A 23865-nucleotide genomic window follows, 5' to 3' on the forward strand; every position below is an offset into this window, starting at 1 on the left:
TTTAATTTACTAAGACAATTACACTTCATTTTTATAGCACTACACTTAGGAACTAAAAATGAGACTTTTAAATGTAGCCAGTAAATAAAGCAAAAGAGCTTTACTTAAACAGTCCCATTTAAATCACCACATTTTGTACTTGCATTTCAAACCTTTTCCAATGGTTTAACAATTTTCTATATATTTATTATACAAAATGTCCTGGCCTAGCAGTTTATTTTAAATAAATTATAAATATTAACTTAATCAAAACTTAAATTTGAAAATTATATACTTTAAGAAAAAATTCTAATGCAGAAGCCCTTTCTATGCAAATCCCCCAAACCTAGTATTTCAACAACTCTCATTAAAAATGCAAATATCTGTAAAATGTCACCATAAGTATAAAAATAAAATTTTCAATGGCAAGTCATTCAAAATCAAAAAGTTCATTTTCATAATATATATGAAATATCACTCAGAAATATCACTTTGGTAGCTATGTAGAAAATGAATTTAAAAAGCAGCTATTAGCTATTATAGATGCACAAGCAAGAAGAAAGGAGGGTCTTAAATAGTGTTGTGGTCATTAGGACATAAAGAAAAGGATAGAGATAACCTATCTTTCCCCTTCATTCACTCTTTAGCTCATCCAAATCAACCTCTAGATGGCATTTTATCTCTTACCTCTCTAGTCCTCTGCAGAAGCTATCCCTCAAACCTAGAATACCCTCGCTTCCTTCAAGACCCAATCAAGTAAAACCTCCAATATATGGACTTCTCCCTCAGTGATAATCTCTCTTAGCATCCCTAGTTTGGTACAATTTCTAATATATAATGTCGACTTAATAAAGACACATTGATCAGCTGAATCCCCAACTAAAAAATACTATTCAGATAAAGAAAAAAAAATTCAGGAACTATTTTGAATTCAGCTTAAAAGCATGTTAAACATTCCCCTCAGATAAGGGAACTTTATTTCATATACTTTATGCAAAAAAAAATCTCCAAAATAGACTCAATTGAAATTACTTTTGCATGCTTCTAACAAGAAAGAAACATTAACAAAATAAAGATTCATTAAAAAAAGGCTTCATCAAAACAATAATTTCATGGGTACTGTCAGGACTCAGGATATATAAAACCCAATTTCCTATATCTATAGTGATTCCATTCCATTTCTTTAAGCATATACACAACCGCTATCATCCCTCACTCTCACTTATCTTCCTTTTCTCCTTATTTACTAACTGCTTCCCTACTTGCTTCCAAACCTGTTCACATCTCTCTTCTATCATCAAAAACTTCTCACTTGACTTTTCTATATGCATTATTATCCTGTCTCTTGACCTTTGTGGCTTAATTACCTGAAAAGTCCAACTATGATATGTATCTCCATTTCTGTTCCTCTCAGGCTCCTAATTTTTTTCCATCTGGGTTCCCTCACTTGTGATTCAACCAAAACTGTTCTCTACAAAGTAACCACTGGCATCCTTTATCATTTAATCCAATGGTCTTTTGTCAATCCCCATTCTTCAGATCTCTAAGCAGCCTCTGATACTGACAAAAACCCTTTTCTACTTAATAACTTCTTCTAATTTTGTATGACATCAATTTCACTTGATTTTCCTCCTATCTATCAAGCCCCCCTTTTTTCCCCCCAGACTTTCCCTGGATCTTAATCCATGTCATGACCACTAATCTTGAGTGTCCCCTAAGAATCTGTTCTGGGCTCTCTTCTTATCTGCTTCTATACTACTTCATTGATAATCTCATCAATTTACATGAATGTAATATCATTTCTACAAAATGAAGTGAGCAGGACCAGGAAAACATAATTTTGCAGTATTGCAACTATTATGATCAATTCAAAACAATGATCCAAGACAATACCAAAGGACCCATGAAGAAAAATAATATCTACCATCAGTGAAAGAGCTGATATGTAAATTGAAGTATACTTTATTTATCTTATTCTTTTTTATGAGTTTTTTTTTTTTGCAACATGGCAAATACAGAAATGTTTTACATGGTTTCACATGAATAATCTGTATATTGCTTGCCTTCTTAAGGTGTAGGAAAGAATGGAAAGAAGAGAATTGGGAACTTGAAAATTTTTAATGAATATTAATTTTTTAATGTAACACAGGAATAATTAATGAAACAAATAAAAAATCCTACTCTTTTCTTTGAATATTCTCAATATATAACACCATATCTTTGTCCTTAAATATCAGAGGCCCTCAAAAATCAGACTCAATATAAAGGGAGAACAAATGAGGGGAATGATAACCAATATATGAAAAAGTGAGTACAAAATAAGAAATCCCACTTTCTTTTATAAATTGTCTTAGGCAAAGAATCTAAATTAGCACCTCCAACATTTTTACTTTAAAAAGTAATTTAAGTAATAGAGTATTTTTAGGGGGCAGCTGGGTGGCTCAATGGATTGAGAGCCAGGCCTAGAGATGGGAGGTCCAGGGTTCAAATCTGGCCTCAGACACTTCCTAGCTGTGTGACCCTGGGCAAGTCACTTAACCCCCATTGCTTAGCCCTTACCACTCTTCTGCCTTGGAACCAGTAGTGGTTCTAAGATGGAAGGTAAGGGTTAAAATTAAAAAAAAAATTAAAAAAAAAACAAGTAATAGAGTATTTTTAAAGTAATAGAGAATTTTTTAAAAAATTAAATTAATTTAATCCTTTTAAATACCTGTTTTTTCTGAAGTCCTGAGAAATACCATATCAGATGGAATTCTTTGATTCTAAAAAGAACATGGAAAAGGTGAATTATTTTCATTGAATACAACTGATATAAATTTATATTCAGATTTAAATTTATATTTATGTAATTTGTATTTAAAATGTTTAAATTAATAATATACTTTAAATTATATGATGTAGAATAGTTTCAGAAAGTGTTATAAAATAATATTTGGTAAAAGAGATGCTAAATGCAACAGCTTAAAGAATAGAAATTCATAGATATTTTTAACTATAGTATTTCAGATCAATAAAGCTCATCAAGTTTTAAAACACCTAAAAGGTATCATATGACTGAAAAACGCATAATAGAAATAAATGAGGATTAAAATGAAGTAATGAAACAAATTTTGTGCATGTTTTCTAGAGTTAATATCATTACTTCAAATCTTCATAGTTCAAACAGACATCTAACATATCTAATTTCTTAGAAATTTCATTCAATTGAAAAACTTTACAACTAAAAAACTTATTTATGACTATATTATTTTTAAATAATTACTTCTGGCTTCTAAGCATAAATAATGTCTTCAAGGGGAATATGTTAACTTTTATGATAAGGTACAAATAAGTAATATATTGATCAATTTCAAGACTGGTGAGCTTCATTTCAACATGAATCAAGTCAGAGTACTAAGAATACGCAGGATACAATGGCATCATAACACTAACAAAAAAAACAAAAACTGCTTGACTTGATTTGTAAAACTTTCCATTGCTACAACCAGGTAGGGAGGGGGAAAAAAAACTATTCCAAAGCTCAGAACAGAATAGCTAAAATTAAGAATATAGCAAGGGCCATTTCAATGTAATGTGAACCTATCAAAATACAGACAACAAAAAATAATATTTCCTGTAAATACTGACATGTTAAATCTGACTCCAGAACTTCAATACATTTTAAAGAATGCTAATTATTCTCAAGACTAGTCTCAAGAATAATGAAGAGATATTATCTGTCAAATGAATAAACAAGACAAAAGCCCTATGCCTTAAAAATAGACATTTTCTTTTAGAATGCTTCTTTTGCTACAAGATTGAATATAAATATGTTAATGTTCAAAAGGTGAGAAAATTTAGTATTCTGATATAATGTTATCTATAAGCTTTTATGATGCATGTAAGGTTTGGCAATACCAACAAGAATGTTTCTATCTGTACAATATCTGGTTGATGACTAATTTGGTATTAATAAATATGGTGGGAAAGTAAAGTTTAAAGAAATCATTCCCAAATTCTACTTGTGTTATTTTCTAATTTTTTCTTGTTCATGGAAGCAATACACAAACATTGCAAAAGAGAAGCTATTATTTTAGTATAAACTATATTCATAAAGATTGTTGGAAAAGAGAATGTAATTGGCTAATAAAACCTGTCACTTGTAATCATGTTAATTCATGGGTTTGGAACCTATTTGGCATTCTTTCTAAACTTTTATCATCAAATTATTTTTAAATGTTAATTTCTTGCTTTACAAAAATGCAAAACTAACCTACAATTTCTTAAATACAAGACCTAAACAAACATAATTAATATAAAAATAAAAACTGTGAGGAATCTTCGGAAAAGATAAATGTTACCAGATAGCAATTAAAAACTTGGGGGAGGGGGAGAATAGGCCCTGACAGATTGTCTTTAGCAATTTCTTCAAATGAAGTACATCCCTGCACACTTAATGAGTCTGAAAAGCAATAGGACACCTAAACAACTAAACATTTTATCATTTTCAAACAATTAAGCAAGATTAAGGCTTTAGCTAGAATATTATTCAAATTTCTCTAACTCTCACTGAAATCACACCTCTCTGAGGCAAAGGGGAAAGAAATGATAGACTATAGGGTTGCTTTTTAATACTAACAGCAAACTAGAGGGGAAAAAATGCTAATAGCAATACCCTCATTATGGAGCTAACATCCGTGTTTGTACCATATTAATATGTATATGTATATATGTATTGTGTGTATACATACAATTATATTTTGATTATCTATCATCAATGAATAAGATGCTCTAGATAAGGGCATTTCTTTTCTATACAAATGAAGTTTAAACAAAAGCATTTTATTTAAATTTGTAAATATAACTTTCTCTAAAATATTTGACACTTCCTTCTTGCTACCAACATACTAAGAACTGTTTAATCTTTAGGGACAACATATCACTAGGAATATGTTGTGCTGTGGTTAAATGTATTTGCATATGAAGATGGTTTAAAGCCATGATACAGAGTAGGCACTGACTGCATGACATCCTGGGCAGTGTAGCATTATTAGCTGTTTGAAAACTTCAATAAAGTCATCTCTTTGCCCCCAATAGTTAATTCACTCTCCTCTGCCCACTGTTCTTCTCCTGCCATTCTTCCCACCAACCCAACCTCCAAGCCACACTTCTTCATTTTGGGTTTCACTGTCATCAAACTTAACACTATATTCAAAACATCATCAATTATTTTCTGCCTCATTAACACAATAGACCTGAAAAATCTCCTTCAAGTAATTTAACAAACATTTATGAAGAACTCACTCCATATAAAACAGAGTGAAACACAAAGATGACAAGGCACAGGTTTTTCTAGTTATATTGTTTTCCGATTTCATTGTACTGTTCATCCAACAGTTTTTATTGAGGCCTTATGATCAAGACACTAAGAAAAAGTCTATATTTAAGAAGAAAAAGGGTAAGAAAAACAACAGCAGGACTTGAACACTAAGCAAAACAAGGGAGGGAAGTCAAGAAAATAAAAACTAGTAGAGATTCATAGCAGAGAGAAAACTATCCATTTGGCAGGATCAAAAATGATTCATGAAGAAAATTATATTTCATCTGCACACATTGAAGGATAAAGTAAGATTTCACCAAAATAAAGTAGGTAGCAGGAAAGACATAAGGGAAAAGAATAGACTTCTCAATCAACCGGTATTTATTAAGTGCTTACTACATGGTAGGAAATAGGCAAAGGGCCAAGGATGCAAAGACTTTTAAATGTACTGGCAGATGTACATAGTTTCAGGTTTGACAAAGAAAGATTAAAAACAGTCCCGGCCCTCAAGGAGCCAACATGCTCATAGGGGAGACAACATATAAAATTAATTAGGTATATATAAGATATATACATGGTAGGTGGAAGATAATCTGAATACAGAAGGCACTAGCAGTTGAGGGGGAATGAGAAGGATCTCTTGTAGAAGTATTGAAGCTCTCTTGAAGAAAACCATGAGAAATGAGACCAGAGAGCTTCATAAGCATAGGGTCTTGACTGAAAAAGAAATGGAATATAAAATGTGAGGTAGGAGTAGGCAAGTAAAGCTAGATTCTTGAACATGTGGAAAGTAGCAAAGTATAAGAAAATGTCATCAGTTCAAAACTTTAGGAAAAGAAGATATGGATTAAATAGAATAGGGGAAGGCTTACAGAATGGAAAGCAATTAGAAAGCTATTAGCAGTCCAAGAAAGAACTGAAAGGCCATTGTGTGAATAGAGAGAAGGGAATTGAGAGATATTTTGAAGGCAGAAACAAGATTTGACAGATTGCATATGTGTTATAAGGGAGAGGGGCAAAAGATAACCAAGGAAACCAAGGTTGTAAGCAAAAGTGATAGGGAAAGATGATAGTGACCTCAAAAGTAATAGGCAGTTTGGGAAATGGGTAGAGTTTATGGGGAAAGATAAGTTATATTTTGTACATGTTGAGTTTGAGATGCCTACTGGATATTCAGTATGAGTCACTGATATTAACAACAGTAACTATCATTTATATAGGGCTTTAGAATTTCCAGATCTCTACATTAGATCTTTTCAATTGCCCTCTGTAGAATTTACTTTTAGTCTCATTTTATTAATGAGGAGACCGAGAATAAGAAAGGTTGAGGAAATCACTCAGACAGATGGAATTTGAATTCAGTTCTATCTGACTTCAAAAGACAGTTGGTGATGTTAATTTCTTGCTTTACAAAAACGCAAAACTAATCTACAATTTCTTAAATCCAAGACCTAAAGAAACATAATTAATAAAGAAATAAAAACTGTGGGGAATCTTCAGAAAAGATGAATGCTACTGTATAGTGATTAAAAACTTGGTGAGGGGAGGGGGGATATAGGCCCTGATAATTTCTCTTCAGCAATTTTTTCAAATGAAGTACATGACTGAATACTTAATGAGTCTGAAAAGCAAAGCCAAGAAGAGAAGCTAACACTGGATATATAGACCTGCAGACCAACAACTGAATTCATGGAAGCTGATTTAAATCACCAAATGAAAGAGAATGGAGGAAAAAGGGGGCCCAGAATAGAACATGGAAGAGTACTCACAGTTAATGGGCCTGATATGGATGAAAATCTAGCAGAGGAAAATGAACGGTGGTCAAACAAATAAGAGTCAAAATGCAAAAAATTAATAATATATATATATATATTCCACTATATATACATATATAGTGGAAGTCCAGAGAGGAAAGATTATACAGAAGGGGTGGATAATAAAAATCTTAAATGTTTTGGAAATATCAAGAAGGATGAAGATGGAGAAAAGGTGAACATATTTGGCAATTAAGAAATCATTGGTAACTCTAGAGAAGTGAGTTTGAGTTGAATAATGAGATCATTAAAGTCTGACTTCAGAGGACTTTTTTAAAAACTAGGGGAAAGCTCTTCAAGGAGCTAATATGGGAGACTTGATGCGTTTGCTACATATATTTTTTTAATGAATAGAAGATATATTGCTAAAGTACATTCGCATCTGATTCAATTTTCACAATAATTTTTAATTAAATACTCAAAGTAGTATAACCCTGGAAGTTAAATCAACATTAAATGTCAAGTAGAAAATATAAAAAATAATACTAGACGCTACTTTTAATTCCCTAGGATTGGTCTTTCCAGAAGGTATTTTTGCATCTTTCAGGTAAGCCTATTGTTCCAAAATGATCATTCAGTGAAGGTAAAATATGACAGAATAGATGCATTAAAAAATAAAAAAAATACTTGTTCCAAATACGCCATTAAAGTTTGCTGTGAGCACCATTGAAAAACTGAATGACAAATAATGCACAGAATTTAATTCTTCAAGAAGCTATGACAAAATTGTTCTATAGTCTGCGAGTTTTAAACTGATTTGCACAATCTAACAGTACACTTTACGAAGTCTGAGGTCTTCAGAGGACTGTACTGAAATGCACTGATTGGTGCACTTCTAGCAGGATAGTATCTAAACAAAGTGATACAATGATTTAGTCAATTACTGAAGTGAAAGTCTTGACATATCCTCTTTAGTTAAAATTTTTTCCTCAACTATGACTGATAGTCTAAAGCACCATCTAAGAAGTGTAGTAATAACACTCCTCAATACTGTCCTGACCAAAGAAAGCTCATGAACAATGGTGGAAATTGCTTCAGAGGCAAATTTAAATCTGATTTCAGGAAAACATTCCTACCAACTAGAGCTACTCAAAAGTAGAATGGGCTGTCTTTCAGAAGTGGTAGGTTCACATCTAACCCTCCAACAGCCTACATTCTACAGGGGGGAAACAATTTTGACAGGACAACATTAATAATTGTCAATCAAAAATGGCTTCTTAAAAGGATGTGACCACAAGTTTTGAACCTTACAGGGAGCTAGAGATTTGAAGAGAAAGAAGTGAGGAGAAAATAACATTACAAACACAGGAGATGTCCTATGCAAATGCAGAGAAATAAGAAATGTAACATCCTACATGAGAATAGCAAGTAGACTAATTTTTCTTAATCATTAAGAAGGTAAGGAAGAACAAAATTTAGAAAGGTAGATTAGAGCCACATTGGGAAGATTTTTAAATCCTAAATGTATGGGTATAAATTTTATTCTAGAAAAAAATAAGGAACCACTAAGAATCTTTAGAAAGTGAATTAATGAAAATTATTTATCAAGAATTTATTATGTGTCAAGTATGATAATAAGTACTGAGGATATAAATACATATATAAAGTATGCATTTTAAAATGGCTCTGAACTCTGAGAGACTACATCTTCCAGGACCCTCTACCACAACTTCCTTTGTGGGAGATATCTGAGAAGATATAAAAAGAAGAGAAAAGCATGAGTCTTGGGGGCCTTTTCTAGAGAAGAGTCTTGTACCAGGTAAGAGCCTTTGGTCCCAGAATACCCCACAGGAGATCTAATTTTCTTTAACTTTTCTAAACCTTTATTTTCCTGGCCCAATAAACCTATCTGGCTATCAATGAAGTCTGGCTTGATTTAATTAACTATCCATAGCATAATTATACCTAGAAGAGAAAAGACTGGTCAATTTCCCCATGGGGCTACCAGAGCAAGGGGGGACTCCCGGCTACCTTCCTTTCCCTACCTTTTTCCCTCTTTTCATCATCAATATAACATGAGGCAATCTCAATGCTTCAAGAAGTTTATATTCTTAAAGTCTTTACAATCCCCAGATGCTACTACCTTCCTCAAGAAAATAATTGGTACCTTTTTTATATTTACTTAAATGTGTTTATTTTTTTTCCTTGCCCCTTGAGAATGCTGAGTCCCTTGATGGTGGGGATATTCTTGTTGCTTTTGCCTATAATGGAATACAACAGTCTCTGGAAAATTAAAAATGCTTATCATATTCATATTAATGTGAAGATACAAGTTAATTGAGAAAGTTCAATTATCATATATATATATAGACAGATATTTCTAAAAGAATGAGAGTATGTATGATTGAGTAAAAAAAGTATATCCACATAACATTAATATTAACATAAGTATAAAATGTTCAATACTTAAGATAAGAATAACTCTCAATCTTAGACTTTAGACTATATGTGGGAAAAGTAAAAAGTCGTTAGTCATATAAAGTTATGTTGCATAGAATGTGCATGGATTGATTGAAGAAACTTTGTAACATCCCATGGCATCTATAGGAAACTTGAGCAGTAGAAGGTAAAAAGAGGGAAGATTCCAGCTAAACCCCTCTAAAGCAACTGATTGCTGGGAATGGAGAGGAGAAACTGGCTCAAGGCCTTGGTTTCCTGAACTTCTGAGGTACAAAGTACTTCCTATCTTCTCAACACTTTCCTATGAACATTGCTGAATCACCTAATGGTCCTGCCTATATTAGTATTCAAGAGAAGAATGGATGCATGCATAAAACTCTAAAGGAACCCAGCAGAAAAGTTATACCATATCTAAGGAAAATATCTCGAGTATGACAGCAAAAAAGATTTCTAGGAACTGTGAGCTATATTGCCACATGTGTTCTTTATGCTTGTACTCACTTTCCCCTGGCCTCTACATGGGAAGTGTGTTAATGACTGAGGTTTGGTAAGGCTGAACATCAACAATACCACAAAAATATAGATCCTCTTTCTAAAACCTAATTATATCTGGTAAACTAAATGACTGGCAAGCAAAAGTAAAAACAAATTTAGTGAGAGGTTCATGAGTTACAGCTTTAAAGAAGACATTCCCCAACATCTAAGGGCTAACTTTAGAACCTAGAGATGTAGTAGGCCTGCTAATGTATTACAGGACCTGACTCACAACAAGAAGGAGTGAGGTAAATAACTCCTGGACAACTATTTTGGAATGAATATTATGCATCACAAAAGGCACTGGGAAGGACTTAACCCCAGTAAGAAGGCTAAAACATATAGGAACTTAAAAGTTTAAACAAAAATAAAATTGTATAACAGTAAGAGAAAATGCACTGATGAGACAGCAAGGGAAAGGAAATGACAGGAAGCCAGCCAGAGTGATCAATGAATACCTTCATGATGTCTGAAGACAATGCACCAACATTCTGAGTGAATTTCTGACAGAGCAATGGAAGAACATGGAAAAGAGTATAAGCAGAAATGGTCTGGTAATCTGAATCACAGAAGCAAATTTCTAACATGATGAAATTATAAATCCATTTGAATCCTGAATATTCCTAGGACCTAGCACAAGACCAGTAACTTAGAAGGGGCTTAATAAATGCTTTTGACTTATTGTAGGACTCATCTACATATGGGTGGGGGTGGGGGGGAGAAAGAGAGACAGAGAGAGAGAAAGGCAAAGAGAGAGAGAGACAGAGAGAAACAAAGTATTTTCCTTCCCTCTCCTAAAATCTCTAGCTTTCTTCAAGGCTGCAACTTTAGCACTAAAGAAGCCTTTTCTAATTCTCCCAGAAAACTAATTTATGTTTACTTTGTACACAATGAATTACCAGTAAAAATGTTATCCAAAAGAAAGTAAACTCCTGAGAGCAGTGATTCTCAATTTTGCCTTTAGGCACTCTGAGGTAGTAGTAAGTAAATGTCCTTAAAAATGACTGAAAAGCCCAAGAAATTAAAATTACAGAAAGCCTAACAGCCCTTCTGCTTATAGCCATTAAATAAACATGTTCTCCATGGCTTAAGTCTCAGGATTTTGTTTTATTTTTTTCTCTCTTTTGGAAAAGGATAGCCTGCCATTTTATGATTCCATTTCTTGCTGATATGAAATCAATACACTTTAAAACAAACCCGAACTTCCCCTAAAACCAGAGATCCATATTGACTTCCCTATATCTATAAATTAACCATTTAAATTAAATAAATTAACCATTTAAAAATCACAATATAAGCCTATTTTTATATGTTCTATGTTTAGATGTTTCTAAAAACAGATTCTGAGGGTAAAGGCCACTTTTTAAAAAATTCTGTGATTGTGAAAAGGTCAGACTGTGAACTACAGGTAACCTGCTATAAGTTAAGATTCCACATTTATACAAACAGATGAATTTATTGAGAAAATATTAGGAGAGAAGGAAGAAAACACAAAGTGAATACTTTGTTGCTCTCTGCAGAGACAAGAGGAAAAAAAAAATAGAATGTGGAACAGGGACTCTTTAAAATTTAAAACAGGACGAAGAAGACCTCTTTTACCAGCAAAAAACAAAATGTTAAATGAATAAAAAATACCCCAAAGTTCTGGAGCCAGTAGTATATACATGTCCCAAAGGCCTTAAACTCTAAAACAGGTACAGGTTAAATCTAATGGACTCTTCTACTGAACCATTGTAAACCTTTAAATTTCTTAGACTTATGAATGTTGGAAATTTCCCCATTGGGAAATCTCATACTGGAAAAAATTTCCTACTGATAGTAAGAACCCCCTTGGCATGGGAGGATCCTTCTCCTCCCTACTTGAGACTACTTTAGGGCAGAAACCTTTTGCTAAACAATGGAAAGGGCTTTGACCTATGCTTAAGCATAGAACAGGAAGTTCTTTGAGTCATGATTGATTTTAGAATTGATACAATAGAGATACTTGGAATGACAGAACCAGGTCTTGGAAAATACAATCTCCACCCTACTCAGAGTAACAGGATTTAGGAAGGGCTGCAGCAAAGATCAAGATTTAATTATTTGAGAATATGACCTTCAACAGACATGTGCAAAGGGGGCAGACCTCTGGGCGGTCCTGGGTTAAGCTAGAGCCACCATTGGCACAGGGGAGACATCGACAGTGATTGGTAGATGTGAGAACTGAGGGGAGGGAACTTAGATTGTTTCCTTAAAGATAGCGGGGTCTGAGGACTGAGGGAGGGTTTATTCTCTGAAGGAGGTCTGAGAGGAGAGAGGTCCTGGAGGGAGAACTCTTGGAGAGGTCTTGAAGGAGGCTGTGGAAGGAGAACTCAGGAGGAGTCAGGAGGAGGATTCTCTGGAAACATTTCTTGAAAGGAGGCTCTCTTGAAGGTGGAGCCTGAGGTTGGCATGAGAAGCCTTACCTAGAGAGATCTTGGGTGAGTGATAAAACCAACTGACTGATTTATCTCTTAGGACTGAGGTCTAGGCCTTATTGGCTTGAGGCCCTTCATACTTATTCCTTTCTTACTCTCTCTCTCTTTCTTTGATTACTCATTGTATTGTTAATTAAAATCTCTATAAAACCCAATTGACTTGGGTATTTGAATAATTGCGAATATTTCCCTGGCGACCACCTTATATTTGATTTTAAAACCCAAGACACTGTAGTGAAACATATTTCTGCGGTCAAATTTACTCACCCTCTCTTATATCTATCACAATTTATATCTTCCACTATTTTAATCACTACAGTTTAAGACCTCAACCATTTTAAATCTCACACCCTAAAGGAAGGCCACAAATTAAGTTGTAAGAGAAAATTAGTGAAGGGGGTTGGGGGGATAGACTAAATGATCTTTAAGGTACCTTTTAGCTCTAAGATTCTATGCTCTATCTTAGAAACTGGTTTTATCCCCATTTATATGCATTGCTTTAAATCTTACTTAAATTACTGCCTAATCATACTAATACCTAAAACCAAAAAGACAAAAACAAAAATAGTAAGTACCCTAAGGGACCTTACATTCTAATATAGAATACATATGCAACATGTGGGTGCATAGCAAATACCTACAAAGTACATACAGATGAGGCAAACTTAGGGAGAAGGTACTTCTAGCTAGGAAGACCTGCCTCTTACATTGCTCTAGAAATGAATCTAAATATGGAGATTCCAAAGAGGAAATGGAACACTAGGAATAGCTACCATAAAGGCAAGAAAGACAGGAAACAGATAAGTATGTGTGAAGGACAATAACTAGACTAGTCCATTTGTGTACTATAGAGTCATGTGAAGAAAAATAATGAACAATATGACTGAAAAGATGGTAAGGGGCTATGTTCTGATGAAATTCATTTGCTTAAAAAAAGAAGTTTATATTTGATCTTACTGGTAATAGGAAATCACTGGAATTTTCTGAATAGGGAGAAGAGACATGGTCATCTTCAAAGCATAAAATTAAAGATAATGCTGGTAAAATTTTATGCTCTGTCATGTTAAAAGAAATACTTTAATAGAAAATGCAAATTTTAAATTAAACAGTATTATATTGCCTTCACAGGCCAGGTAAGTACATTCTTTGCTCCAAAGCAAAGGCACCTCTAATCATCTGATGTCATTGTATGAAAAAATCAGACTCACTTCCAAGGAAGAAATAAAAACAGGCCTGGATAGCAAGCTTTGTAAACTCAAACTAGAAAAATAACAGTTACTATCTCTGTAAGCTCCATGAAGCAATTAGCTGTTTTTATAGATTTTATAGATCTTACAAGTGAACAGAAGATATGATATATATGCAATATGCAAGGCCGCATAAATCTTGCCAAAGGAAAATAAATCTTTTCGAGTTGGATGAGGGATCACTCAAGACTTCAAGGAAATGGTATAATTTCAATTAGGTCTTAAAGGATGGGAAAATTTTCCAAAACAGATGAGATGGATTAGAAAAAAAATGAGGGAAGCTAAATTCCTCTGAGTCCTATAATTTTAATGAATTTGGCTTCTTAAACATTGAATATGTAAAACAAATAGATGAACTACTAGAAATGCTTTGTAATTTCAAAATAATTTACAGTATATGCCATTAGAAAAAGATAAATGGCACAATGGATAGAGTCCTGGACCTGGATTCAGGAAGACAGTTCAAATCTAGCCTTGGATACTTATTAGCTATATAATTCTGAGCAAGTCACTTGACCTCTATCTAACTACATCTATAAAATTTTGTTAATAATACCTCTTACCTCCCATGGTTGTTGTGACAATGAAATGAGATATTTCTAAGTGGTTACTACAGTGCCTAGGATATAGTAGATGTTTCATATTTATAATTTTAAAAAAGGAAATTATACAATGTTATATACTATAAGATGATTAACCACAATACATCTCAAAAGGGCATAGCAGCTGTTTCTTCATGTCCAACCTGGTTGGGCTCCTCTGAATTCATCATGTTACCTGGGGTCTAATCATTCTAAGAGGTCACATCAACCTCAGGGGCCCTCCCTCTTCTTGCTTTGAGACGGTGGCCAAAGGGTGCCAGGGCAGCTTTCTCTTCATCCCCTTCTCACCTGTGTTCCTCTGAACTTCATCATGCCTCATGGCTAGGTTCCATTCCTGCCTTTTAATCTGGCACATACTAGGCACTTAATAAATATTTTCCAAGTAACTGACAAAAGTGCAATCCAGTTTCTGCTCTCATCACTCAACTGGAACTTCCCCCTCCAGAGTCATCAATGATCTCTGAATGGCTAAATCCAGTGGCCAATTCCCACTTAGTGTTCTTCCACTCCTTAACATCAGGGAACACTGCTGACTATCCTTCCTCTCTTGTGGAACACTCGCTTCTCTGAGATTTTCTCACATAGTTCTCTGTTGATACTCTCCCTCTCTCACTGTATCATCATCCATGCCCCTGTCCTCTATGGGTAAAAGTACCTCAAGTCTCTCTCCTGGGCTTTCTTCTTTCTATATATTCTCTCTCAGTGATATATATTTCCATGAGTTCAGATAACTATCAGATTTCAAAGTCCAACCTTAGATTCTCTCCTAAGCTCCAATATCACAGTACTAACTGATGCTGGACAGGGAACCATGGGCATCCAAATAAATGTCCCCATTGTTAGCTCAAACCTTATACCTCTTACCAATATTCCTATTTCATTTGAGGGTCCAAGGAGTCAGCTCAAAATGATTTCCAAGACCTGACTGTTAAATTTTCAGTGTGAGCACTTACAACTCAGAAATTGACAAATACTATACAAGAGGGAGGGTTTGACTTATTGTTTTACTGACTACATCTAAAGGAATGGAGAAAATGTCAATAATGCAGATTAAACTTAAAAGTGTATCATGAGTTAATTTTTTTCAGAGCCAATTGTTAAAATATTCATCAGCATTCTTCTGAGTATCATAATCATTCCAGTCACCTAGGTTTACAACATTGAGTCATTTGGCAATAATTTTCTCTCACTCTATATATCTAATCATTTGCCAAGCTCTGTCCCTTCTACCATCACAATATCTTGGTTTCTCCTATTACAAACCGCCAATTTACCTCAGGTCTACATCTTCTCTTATCTACACCAATTGTTTCCAAAAATTTTTTTGATCATATTCCCTTAACAGTTAAAAATAGTATGCATTCATTCCCTATATGCATTATTTTACTAATGCTTCATGTACATTTAAATAGACTTAAAAGGATAAGATAAAACAAGCAAAATTCCTCATTTTAACAATACATAAAACCTTTTAGCTATCATTAAATATTAATAACATTTGTGAAAGAAATATGACTATGCTTCATTATATTCAAAAAATATCCATGTATGTCCTGGGAAATAGGGTAAATATAAATAATGATAATTTGTAAATAATTATGTGGTAATTTTATTAATGTAGCTAATTAAGCAGGTGCATTTTTTTAGGATTCTTTTTTTTTTGTACATGTAAGAGTAGCAATAAGTAACAAGACTGAAGATAGAGTAAGATCAGTTTGTAAAAGGCTTTAAAAGGAGTTTATATTTTATTCAAGAGCCAATAGAGTCACTGGGGTTAGAGGATGATGGTTATAGGAGTAGAGGCACAAGGACAAATGCAAAAGATATTGTAAAGCTAAAAACCACATGATTTAGCATCTCTTTGGATATGAACATGAGTGAACATGAAGGGTCTAGGAAGATAAAAAAAATTAAGAAGCTGGGTAACTGAAAAGATGATGGTTGTTTGGGCAGGAATAAGGAACTTCAGAAGAAGAGCTGAGGGGGTAGAAAATAGTATAAGATCTGCAAAACAAATTATCTATGCCTATTCATCTCATGTGATTCACTCTGTCCCATCCAAAATGAAAAACATAGGGGAAATATTACTTACCATTCATTGCCCTTTATGATACTGGGGTCAGAGGGTAAATATTCTGCAAGGGAGTATTCCTAATGGCAGCTTCTACTATGTGTACCCATGCAGAAAGAGGTTGGAATTAGGAAGTGCTGGACTGGAAATAGTGGAATGGAAGATGTGGTTATGCTGGAAACAAATTCCATAACTAGGTGTTCTCAGAGAAGGTAGTATATAACCCTTCTTCCCCCCATTCAAACAGTTGATTACATCCAACATGGGGTCATGTCACAACCCCTTTCTTAAGAGAACACTGGCTTATGTTATTAAAGTACTATACTAATTGGTCTCCCTGCCAAGTAGTCTCTATTCTTTCCAATATATCTTCCACACAGTTGTGGAATTGACATTCTGTCTGCAAAGAATAGGTTCCACTATGCCACTGCCCTGCTCTAATAGCTTAGCTTTGATGGTTCTCTATTGCTTGTAGGATCAAATACAAACTACTTTGGTTTAAAATCCTTCATAATGTGTCTCCGACCAACCTTTCCATATTAACTAGAAATTATTCATCCACACATAGCTTATAGTACAGCAAAACTTGCTAACTTGTGATATTTCCTGTATGCAACAATTTGCCTCCTGTCTCTCTGTCTTTGCTCAAATTGCTCACCTTGTCTGTGATTGCATTCTTACTCACATAAGCCACTCCAAATCTCTAGCTTCTTTTAAAGCTTAGTATAAGCATCACATTCTGCAGGACACTGAAAGCTCAAAGACAAAGCTGAAACTTTCCCTATTCTCACTGATGTCCCTGGGAAAGTTAATTTACTAAGCCAAATTCCAACATCAAAATGATTTGAAATCATTGGTGAATGCCCACTATGACTACCTCCTTCAAAAAAGGGACTATCTCACTTTTGTATTTTATACCTAGTGCTTAGTATAACAGTGCATGATATATAGCAAGTTTTTAACAATTGTTTTTCATTCATTTTTTTATTCTAATGGATTGATGTATATACAAAGATAACACAAGTTAATTTCAGGAGAAATAGAACACTAACAACTGGCAAGAAGAATAGGGAGATAACAGAGTCAAAGAGAAGATGATACCTAGAACTAACTTTTTATTTTAACATAGGCATATAAACTTCCATTCATAATTATAGGTATTTAAATATACGAGAGTATATCACTATTAAAAAATGAGAATGAAATGTGAAATAAGAAAAAAGGAACAGTATTATAAATGTAAACCTATTTACCAACTGTCTTTTCAGTCAACTATCATTGTACAATAAGATCATTGACTCATTAGGACACAAATCAAAATCCACACAATAAAAAAAAAATAGTTAAGATGACCCACAATTAAAATAGCTTTAACATAATTTATTTTTAAAAGCTACAGATTATAAAAAATGGGAAACAGACAAAAGTAAAAATATTGACTTAGATTATTACCATATTTAAGAAAATTCTACGGGGGCAGCTGGATAGCTCAGTGGATTGAGAGCCAGGCCTAGAGGCAGGAGGTCCAAGGTTCAAATCTGGCCTCAGGCACTTCCCAGCTGTGTGACCCTGGGTAAGTCACTTACCCCTACTGTCTAGCCCTTACCACTCTTCTGCCTTGGAACCAATACACAGTATTAATTCCAAGACAGAAGGTAAGTGCTTAAAAAAAATTTTTATCCAATATAAAAGTTATCATAGGAAAGAGGTCCAAAGAATCCAGAATAGTCAACTAATGTAAAAAAGAGCTAATGTTACTGTCAAAAAGACAGAAATCACAGTCATTAATATCAGGAAATACTCATTTATAAGACATTAATGAACATATAATCTCACAAAACACTGAAAAGGAACCATTAGAGAAAATTATGTGAGCCAATCAAGCAGAATCACATTATGAAACTTTTATACATAATATTGGATTGAGTATAACAACTAGAAAGATAAAAATAGAACATAATAGCCAATGTTTCTATAAGAAATCCTTTTTATCAATGATGACAATCAAGTAAAAAATTTAGACTTTTAATATCTCAGGAGATATGCAAATGAGAAAGCAGAAATTATTCTTATGATGCTAAGACAAAAAAATGGCAACCAAGAAATCTAATGTAAACTTAGCCCACATGAATGTAGGAGGCACAGAAAAGGGAGAGCTTGAGACTACAGGCCTCAAGGTGAGAGGTGAGACACATGACAAACATCAGCTGCTCTATAGCCTAGAGCTGTGCTCAAGTGTCTCAGGCTGTAGCTCCTTTATATTAAGAGATTCACCTCAAAAAAGAGGGAAGTAATAGTCCCACTGTATTCTTTGCTAATCAGATTAAATTTGGAATATTGTGTTCAGTTGAGGAGAGCACATGTTAGGAAAAACAGTGTGTAGAGAACATCCAGGGACAACAACAAGGATGGTAATGGCCTACAGAATATACCCTCTAGCTGGGAGCCACCAGACCACGATGCCTTGACAGAGTCACGTGTGGTAACTAAGGAGGCCACAGAGTGGCCCTTGGCAAGATATGATTGCCCACTCTATCCCCTTTACATGACCTCTCTCCTCAATGCTCCTTACCTATGAAATTTGTAAATCTTGAAATCTCTCAGACTTGTGAATGTTAAAAATTTCCCCATCAGGGAATTCTTAATTGGAACAAATTCCCTACTGAGAAACATTTCCCATTTTTATGTGAGAACTCAGGATCAGAAATGGGAGTTCCTCTACTCCACCCTTAAGACTGCTTTAGGGGAGAAAACTCATTGCTAAACAAAGAAAGTACTTGGATCCATGCTTATGGTGGGGCAAGGAGTTCTTTGAGCCAGGCCTATTTTTAGAATTGATACAATGAGATGCTAGGTACCTAAAAGGGTCGGGCAAGTTTTGTCTTAATGAGATTAGTTGACTCAGCTGTGTTTTCACTGGTTCAGACTTACTGAGATTTGTTGACTTAGCAGGAATTCAGATGGGCAGTCCTTTGGAAGGCGTCTACAGTGATTGGTAGATGTAGGGACTTAGGGGAGGTGACATGGGAGAAAAATCCCTATATAAGAAAAAGCAGAATCTCTTGAGATATATCCTTTTGGAGAAATCCTTTTGGAGAATCTCTGATGAGGACCGCTTGGGAAGAATCTCTTGAGAGAGGCTCTGGAGAAGGGAAGCTCTTGGAGGACAATCTCTAAGGAGGTCTCCCTGGAGCTCCTCTAAGTGGACTCTGTCCCTCTGGAGGTTCTGGAGAGAGGCCCTTTGGAACAGTCTCTGGCTGGAAGGCTCTCTGGTGAAGTCAGCTGAGATGGAGCTGGCCTGGTGTTACTAGAATCCTTGTTTAGTCAGACCTTGTGGTGAGTGTTAAAAAACTGACTGATTTCTCTCTTAAGACTCAGGTCTAGGCCATATTGGCTTGTGGCCCTTCATACTTATTCCTTTCTTACTCTCTCTCTCTTTCTTTGATCACTCATTGTATTGTTAATTAAAATCTCTATAAAACCCAATTGACTTGGGTATTTGAATAATTGGGAATATTTCCCTGGCGACCACCTTATATTTGATTTTAAAACCCAAGACACTGTAGTGAAACATATTTCTGCGGTCAAATTTACTCACCCTCTCTTATATCTATCACAATTTATATCTTCCACCAATTTAATTCACTATAGTTTAAGACCTCAACCATTTTAAATCTCACAAATTGACATGATTACTATTCCCCCTAGTCTCAAAAGGAATAATGCAAGATCAAAATACCTATTCCCTAATTCTCTAAAACATCACTAAAAGATCAGACCATCAAACCCAATCCCAAAAGACTATCATGGGTTAACTTTTACTTAGGTACATAATCTCCAGTGAAACTGCAGCTACAGGCTAAGCTCAAATTTTTCCCACTCACAGAAACCTATTCTCATGAAGCCAGCACACAAATCAATCATAGAAACCCATACAATGAGTACAAGTACATCAAGCTTCAATATGCCTCAGTAACTTGATTACACAAATAAGTAACTCAGAAACTCCCTAGTAAGAACCCTGAGAAATGATCAGTCTAAATTTGAATTGTGTTCCCAGTACCCCACAACCTCAATGGTATGATTGTTGAATTGATTTTTAAGAAATATTGATTATTTCATTTTATTAAAAGCAATAAGTAATTTTCCTTGATTTTTTGTAAGCTCAAAACTTCTCACAGGGTAGAGAAAATTAAGCCACCTGTGATAAAATCATTTATCTTGTGTTCAACCTTTTATTCTGTCTATAATCACAATATAAGAATATAGAATGTTAATCAAGTGATTTGTTAAAAGTTCATGTATCACTTTTCCAATTATCTCTCTTTGAACATGTGTGTTAGGTAATGTATCTCTGTGCCAAGAAAATGGGTATAAAAATAAACACCAGGCCTGGGAATGGTGGAGCATCTATCAGATGCAAAGCAGTCCCATGGCCATAATGATTAAGCTGTCACCCGTTTGACTGATCGTTCACCACCTGTCCGGAAACCCTGGAGTCGGGAGAAAGGATGGACTTTGCCTGTGGTACCACCTAAGGATGGCTTGTGGGAACTTGGAATACTTCAACACACACACACACACACACACACACACACACACACACACACAACCAGGTGTCACCTATGACAACATTTTTCCATTCAGTTGCGCATAATTCAATAATATCTCCTCTCTGTCCAATCCTCTCCATTTCAAATAGCGCTATCCTTATTTTGTCCCTTGCTGTCATCTATTTTATACTGTTGCAACTATTTTCTAACTGGTCTTGTTATGTCAAATCCTCCTGAAATACCACAAGTACAATTTATCCTATCTATACCAGAAAGAAATTGGTAATGTTAATGTAAGATCATGTCACTCTTCTAAAAAATCCTCATAAATTTCTTATTTCTTGGCAAGTTAAATCTGATTTGCTTAAGTTTTGTAGTCAAAATCCTCCATGATCTGGATATAATTGCTCTCCAGCAATTGTGAGAAAAACCCTATTAGCAGGAAATGACAGAATTCTGCAAATAAACTTCTACTTAAGAAATTTTTACTATCACACAAGTGACTGAAAGGAGAAGCAAATAAAATACCTCATTATACCTTTTTGTTGACTATTTTAAAAATATTTTATCTAGGAGTAAAAAATATCCCATAAGCATTTCCTCCTAAGAGTATAAAACAGAATATTCAACAAGTGAGTTCACTGCTGTCCTGGAAGAGATCAGGAGTTTTGAGTGTAGACCGATTACTAAAATAAAGATTCTTGAATCAAGAAGGAAGGCAAACACCAGGCCATTCATCTCTTTCTGTCAATGTATAGTTAGAGACACTGATAAAAATACAGGAACTGGATCTGTAATTTTATTGCTATATTAGGAACTACCAGAGGAGAAAACTCCTACTCTGCATATATTTGCAACTTAATTTTAAAGAGTGTCCTAGAATAGTGATAAGTTAAATGACTTATCCTGGGTCACATAGTATATTACAATATACTGAAATATTATATATAGATATGTAATGTGTAACACAATTATATATAATATATATTCATATATAAAATATATATATGAAATGGGACATCAGTCTGCATCTATTTGGCTCTGAGGCTGGCTGTCTTATTATGTTGTTGTTCAGTTGTGAGGTCCAACAGGCTACAGGTTTTTTTGGCAAAGATACTGAAGTGGTTTGCCCTTTCCTTCTCCAAGCTATATCATATACTACATAATATTGCTTGTCACATTGTGTAGATAGAATTTTCTCCCCAAAGCTCATCTGACTCAGCTTATCTTACCCAGCATCCCATTTGCATGCTTATACTGCATGAACAGACAGACATCAATGCACAATTATGGGGGAGATGCAGGATAAAAGTTTTGGTGTGGCACCACCCTCCCTTTCTTCTTCCTGGAACACAATTGAGGAGGCTGGCTGGGAGTCACGCAAGAAAATCCACATATGTGGTCAGTTAGGTTAGAAAATTAGGTTTTATACTTCTATCCTTTTATTTTTTTCTACTTAAAGTGATAATTAATGAAATTGTATGGTAAAATAAGAACCTGGAGTTATTGATATTAATTTAAATTTTACACACAGAGATAGAGATATGGACATAGATCTTGGACTAATCCTACAAAATGGACAGTCAGTCGGGCCCAGAGTTGAAAAGAGAAGAGTAGGATGAACTGTCTTTGGGAAATTGCCACAGTTCTTTTTATTACCCCAAACTGTTCTAATACCAATATTCTTCTACTTGTATTGTATGACTATATTATGGGACACTGGTTTCTAAAGAATTAAACCTGAAGGGGACAGTTGTATGGCTCAGTGGATTGAGAACCAGGCCTAGAGATGGGAGGTGCGAGGTTCAAATCTGGCCTCAGACACTGCCCAGCTGTGTGACCCTGGGCAAGTCATTTGACCCCCATTGCTTAGCCCTTACCATTCTTCTGCCTTGGATCGAATATACAGTATTGATTCCAAGATGGAAGGTAAGGGATTTAAATTATTAAAAAATTAAACTTGAAGATAACCCAAATTGTACTGGAAAGTAATATGGATTGTAAAAACATTATCTATTTTAAAAAGGGCTTATCTAGGGAAAACATAGAAAAGAAGAAATATATGAACAAAGAGGAAAATAGGTTAGACACATATTAGAGCAAGGAATTACTGATGTACAGCCTCAAATACTCCACTAATATCCACACAATATCAAGAGAAAACAAATTCCTACAACATCCCTTTCTCTGCATTCACATAGTCACCACCCTGTTTCTCTTCTTTATGGCTTCTTGCCCTATGCTATTTCAACAACCTCTTAATTGATCTTTATGCTGATACTTCTAACCAATCCTCCATTCATCTGCAAGTTTCTGAAAGTGCAATTCTGACTCCATGAATGGACTAAACTCCAGTGATTCTTTATTAAGCAATTAATCAAAAAAGAATTTGCTAAGAACCTATTATGTGCCAAGAGCTGTGCAAAGGATTCAAATGCAAAGGGAAAAACATCCCTATCCACAATGCGATTTAATTCAAATTGAGGAAACAATATATATGTGGGTGCTAATGTAGCTACAAAACAAATGAAAAAATACACAGTAATCTTGGGGAAAGAGATGGGAAAGGTACTAGCAGCTTCACAGAGAAGGTGGTATCTGAGCCAAGTCATTAAGAAAAATGGGAATTCCAAGAGATGGAAGAGAGGAAGGAAAACATGCCAGGAAGGGGGGCTAGCCCCAGGAAAAGGAAAAGCAGCAGGAGATAGAGGGTCATTTATTAGGAATAAAAAGAATACCAGTAAAGTTCTACTATAGAGTGCTAGGAAGGGAATAATTTAGCTTTAAATGCCAAGCAGTGTTGTCACATTAAATTAACAGGGAACCACTGGAACTTTCTGAGCATAAGATGACATAGTTAGACACATACTTTAGGAAATACCTTTGGCAGCTATGTAGAAAAGAGATTAG

At 34.7% G+C, this 23865-nt stretch overlaps 1 protein-coding gene across 5 annotated transcripts in view; it reads right to left on the bottom strand.

Annotated features, from left to right (window-relative positions):
• ATP9B (ATPase phospholipid transporting 9B (putative)) overlaps window positions 1-23865 on the bottom strand; it is a 558010-nt gene that overhangs the window by 395485 nt on the left and 138660 nt on the right. For all 5 annotated transcript variants that reach the window (XM_056823547.1, XM_056823546.1, XM_056823545.1 and 2 more), the window contains one exon: window positions 2690-2741. In XM_056823547.1, the coding sequence (XP_056679525.1) occupies window positions 2690-2741 (52 nt within the window). The remainder of the gene's footprint in view (window positions 1-2689; window positions 2742-23865) is intronic.

Source organism: Monodelphis domestica, chromosome 3 (assembly GCF_027887165.1).
Source record: "Monodelphis domestica isolate mMonDom1 chromosome 3, mMonDom1.pri, whole genome shotgun sequence".
NCBI classification, from domain to species: Eukaryota; Metazoa; Chordata; class Mammalia; order Didelphimorphia; family Didelphidae; genus Monodelphis; species Monodelphis domestica.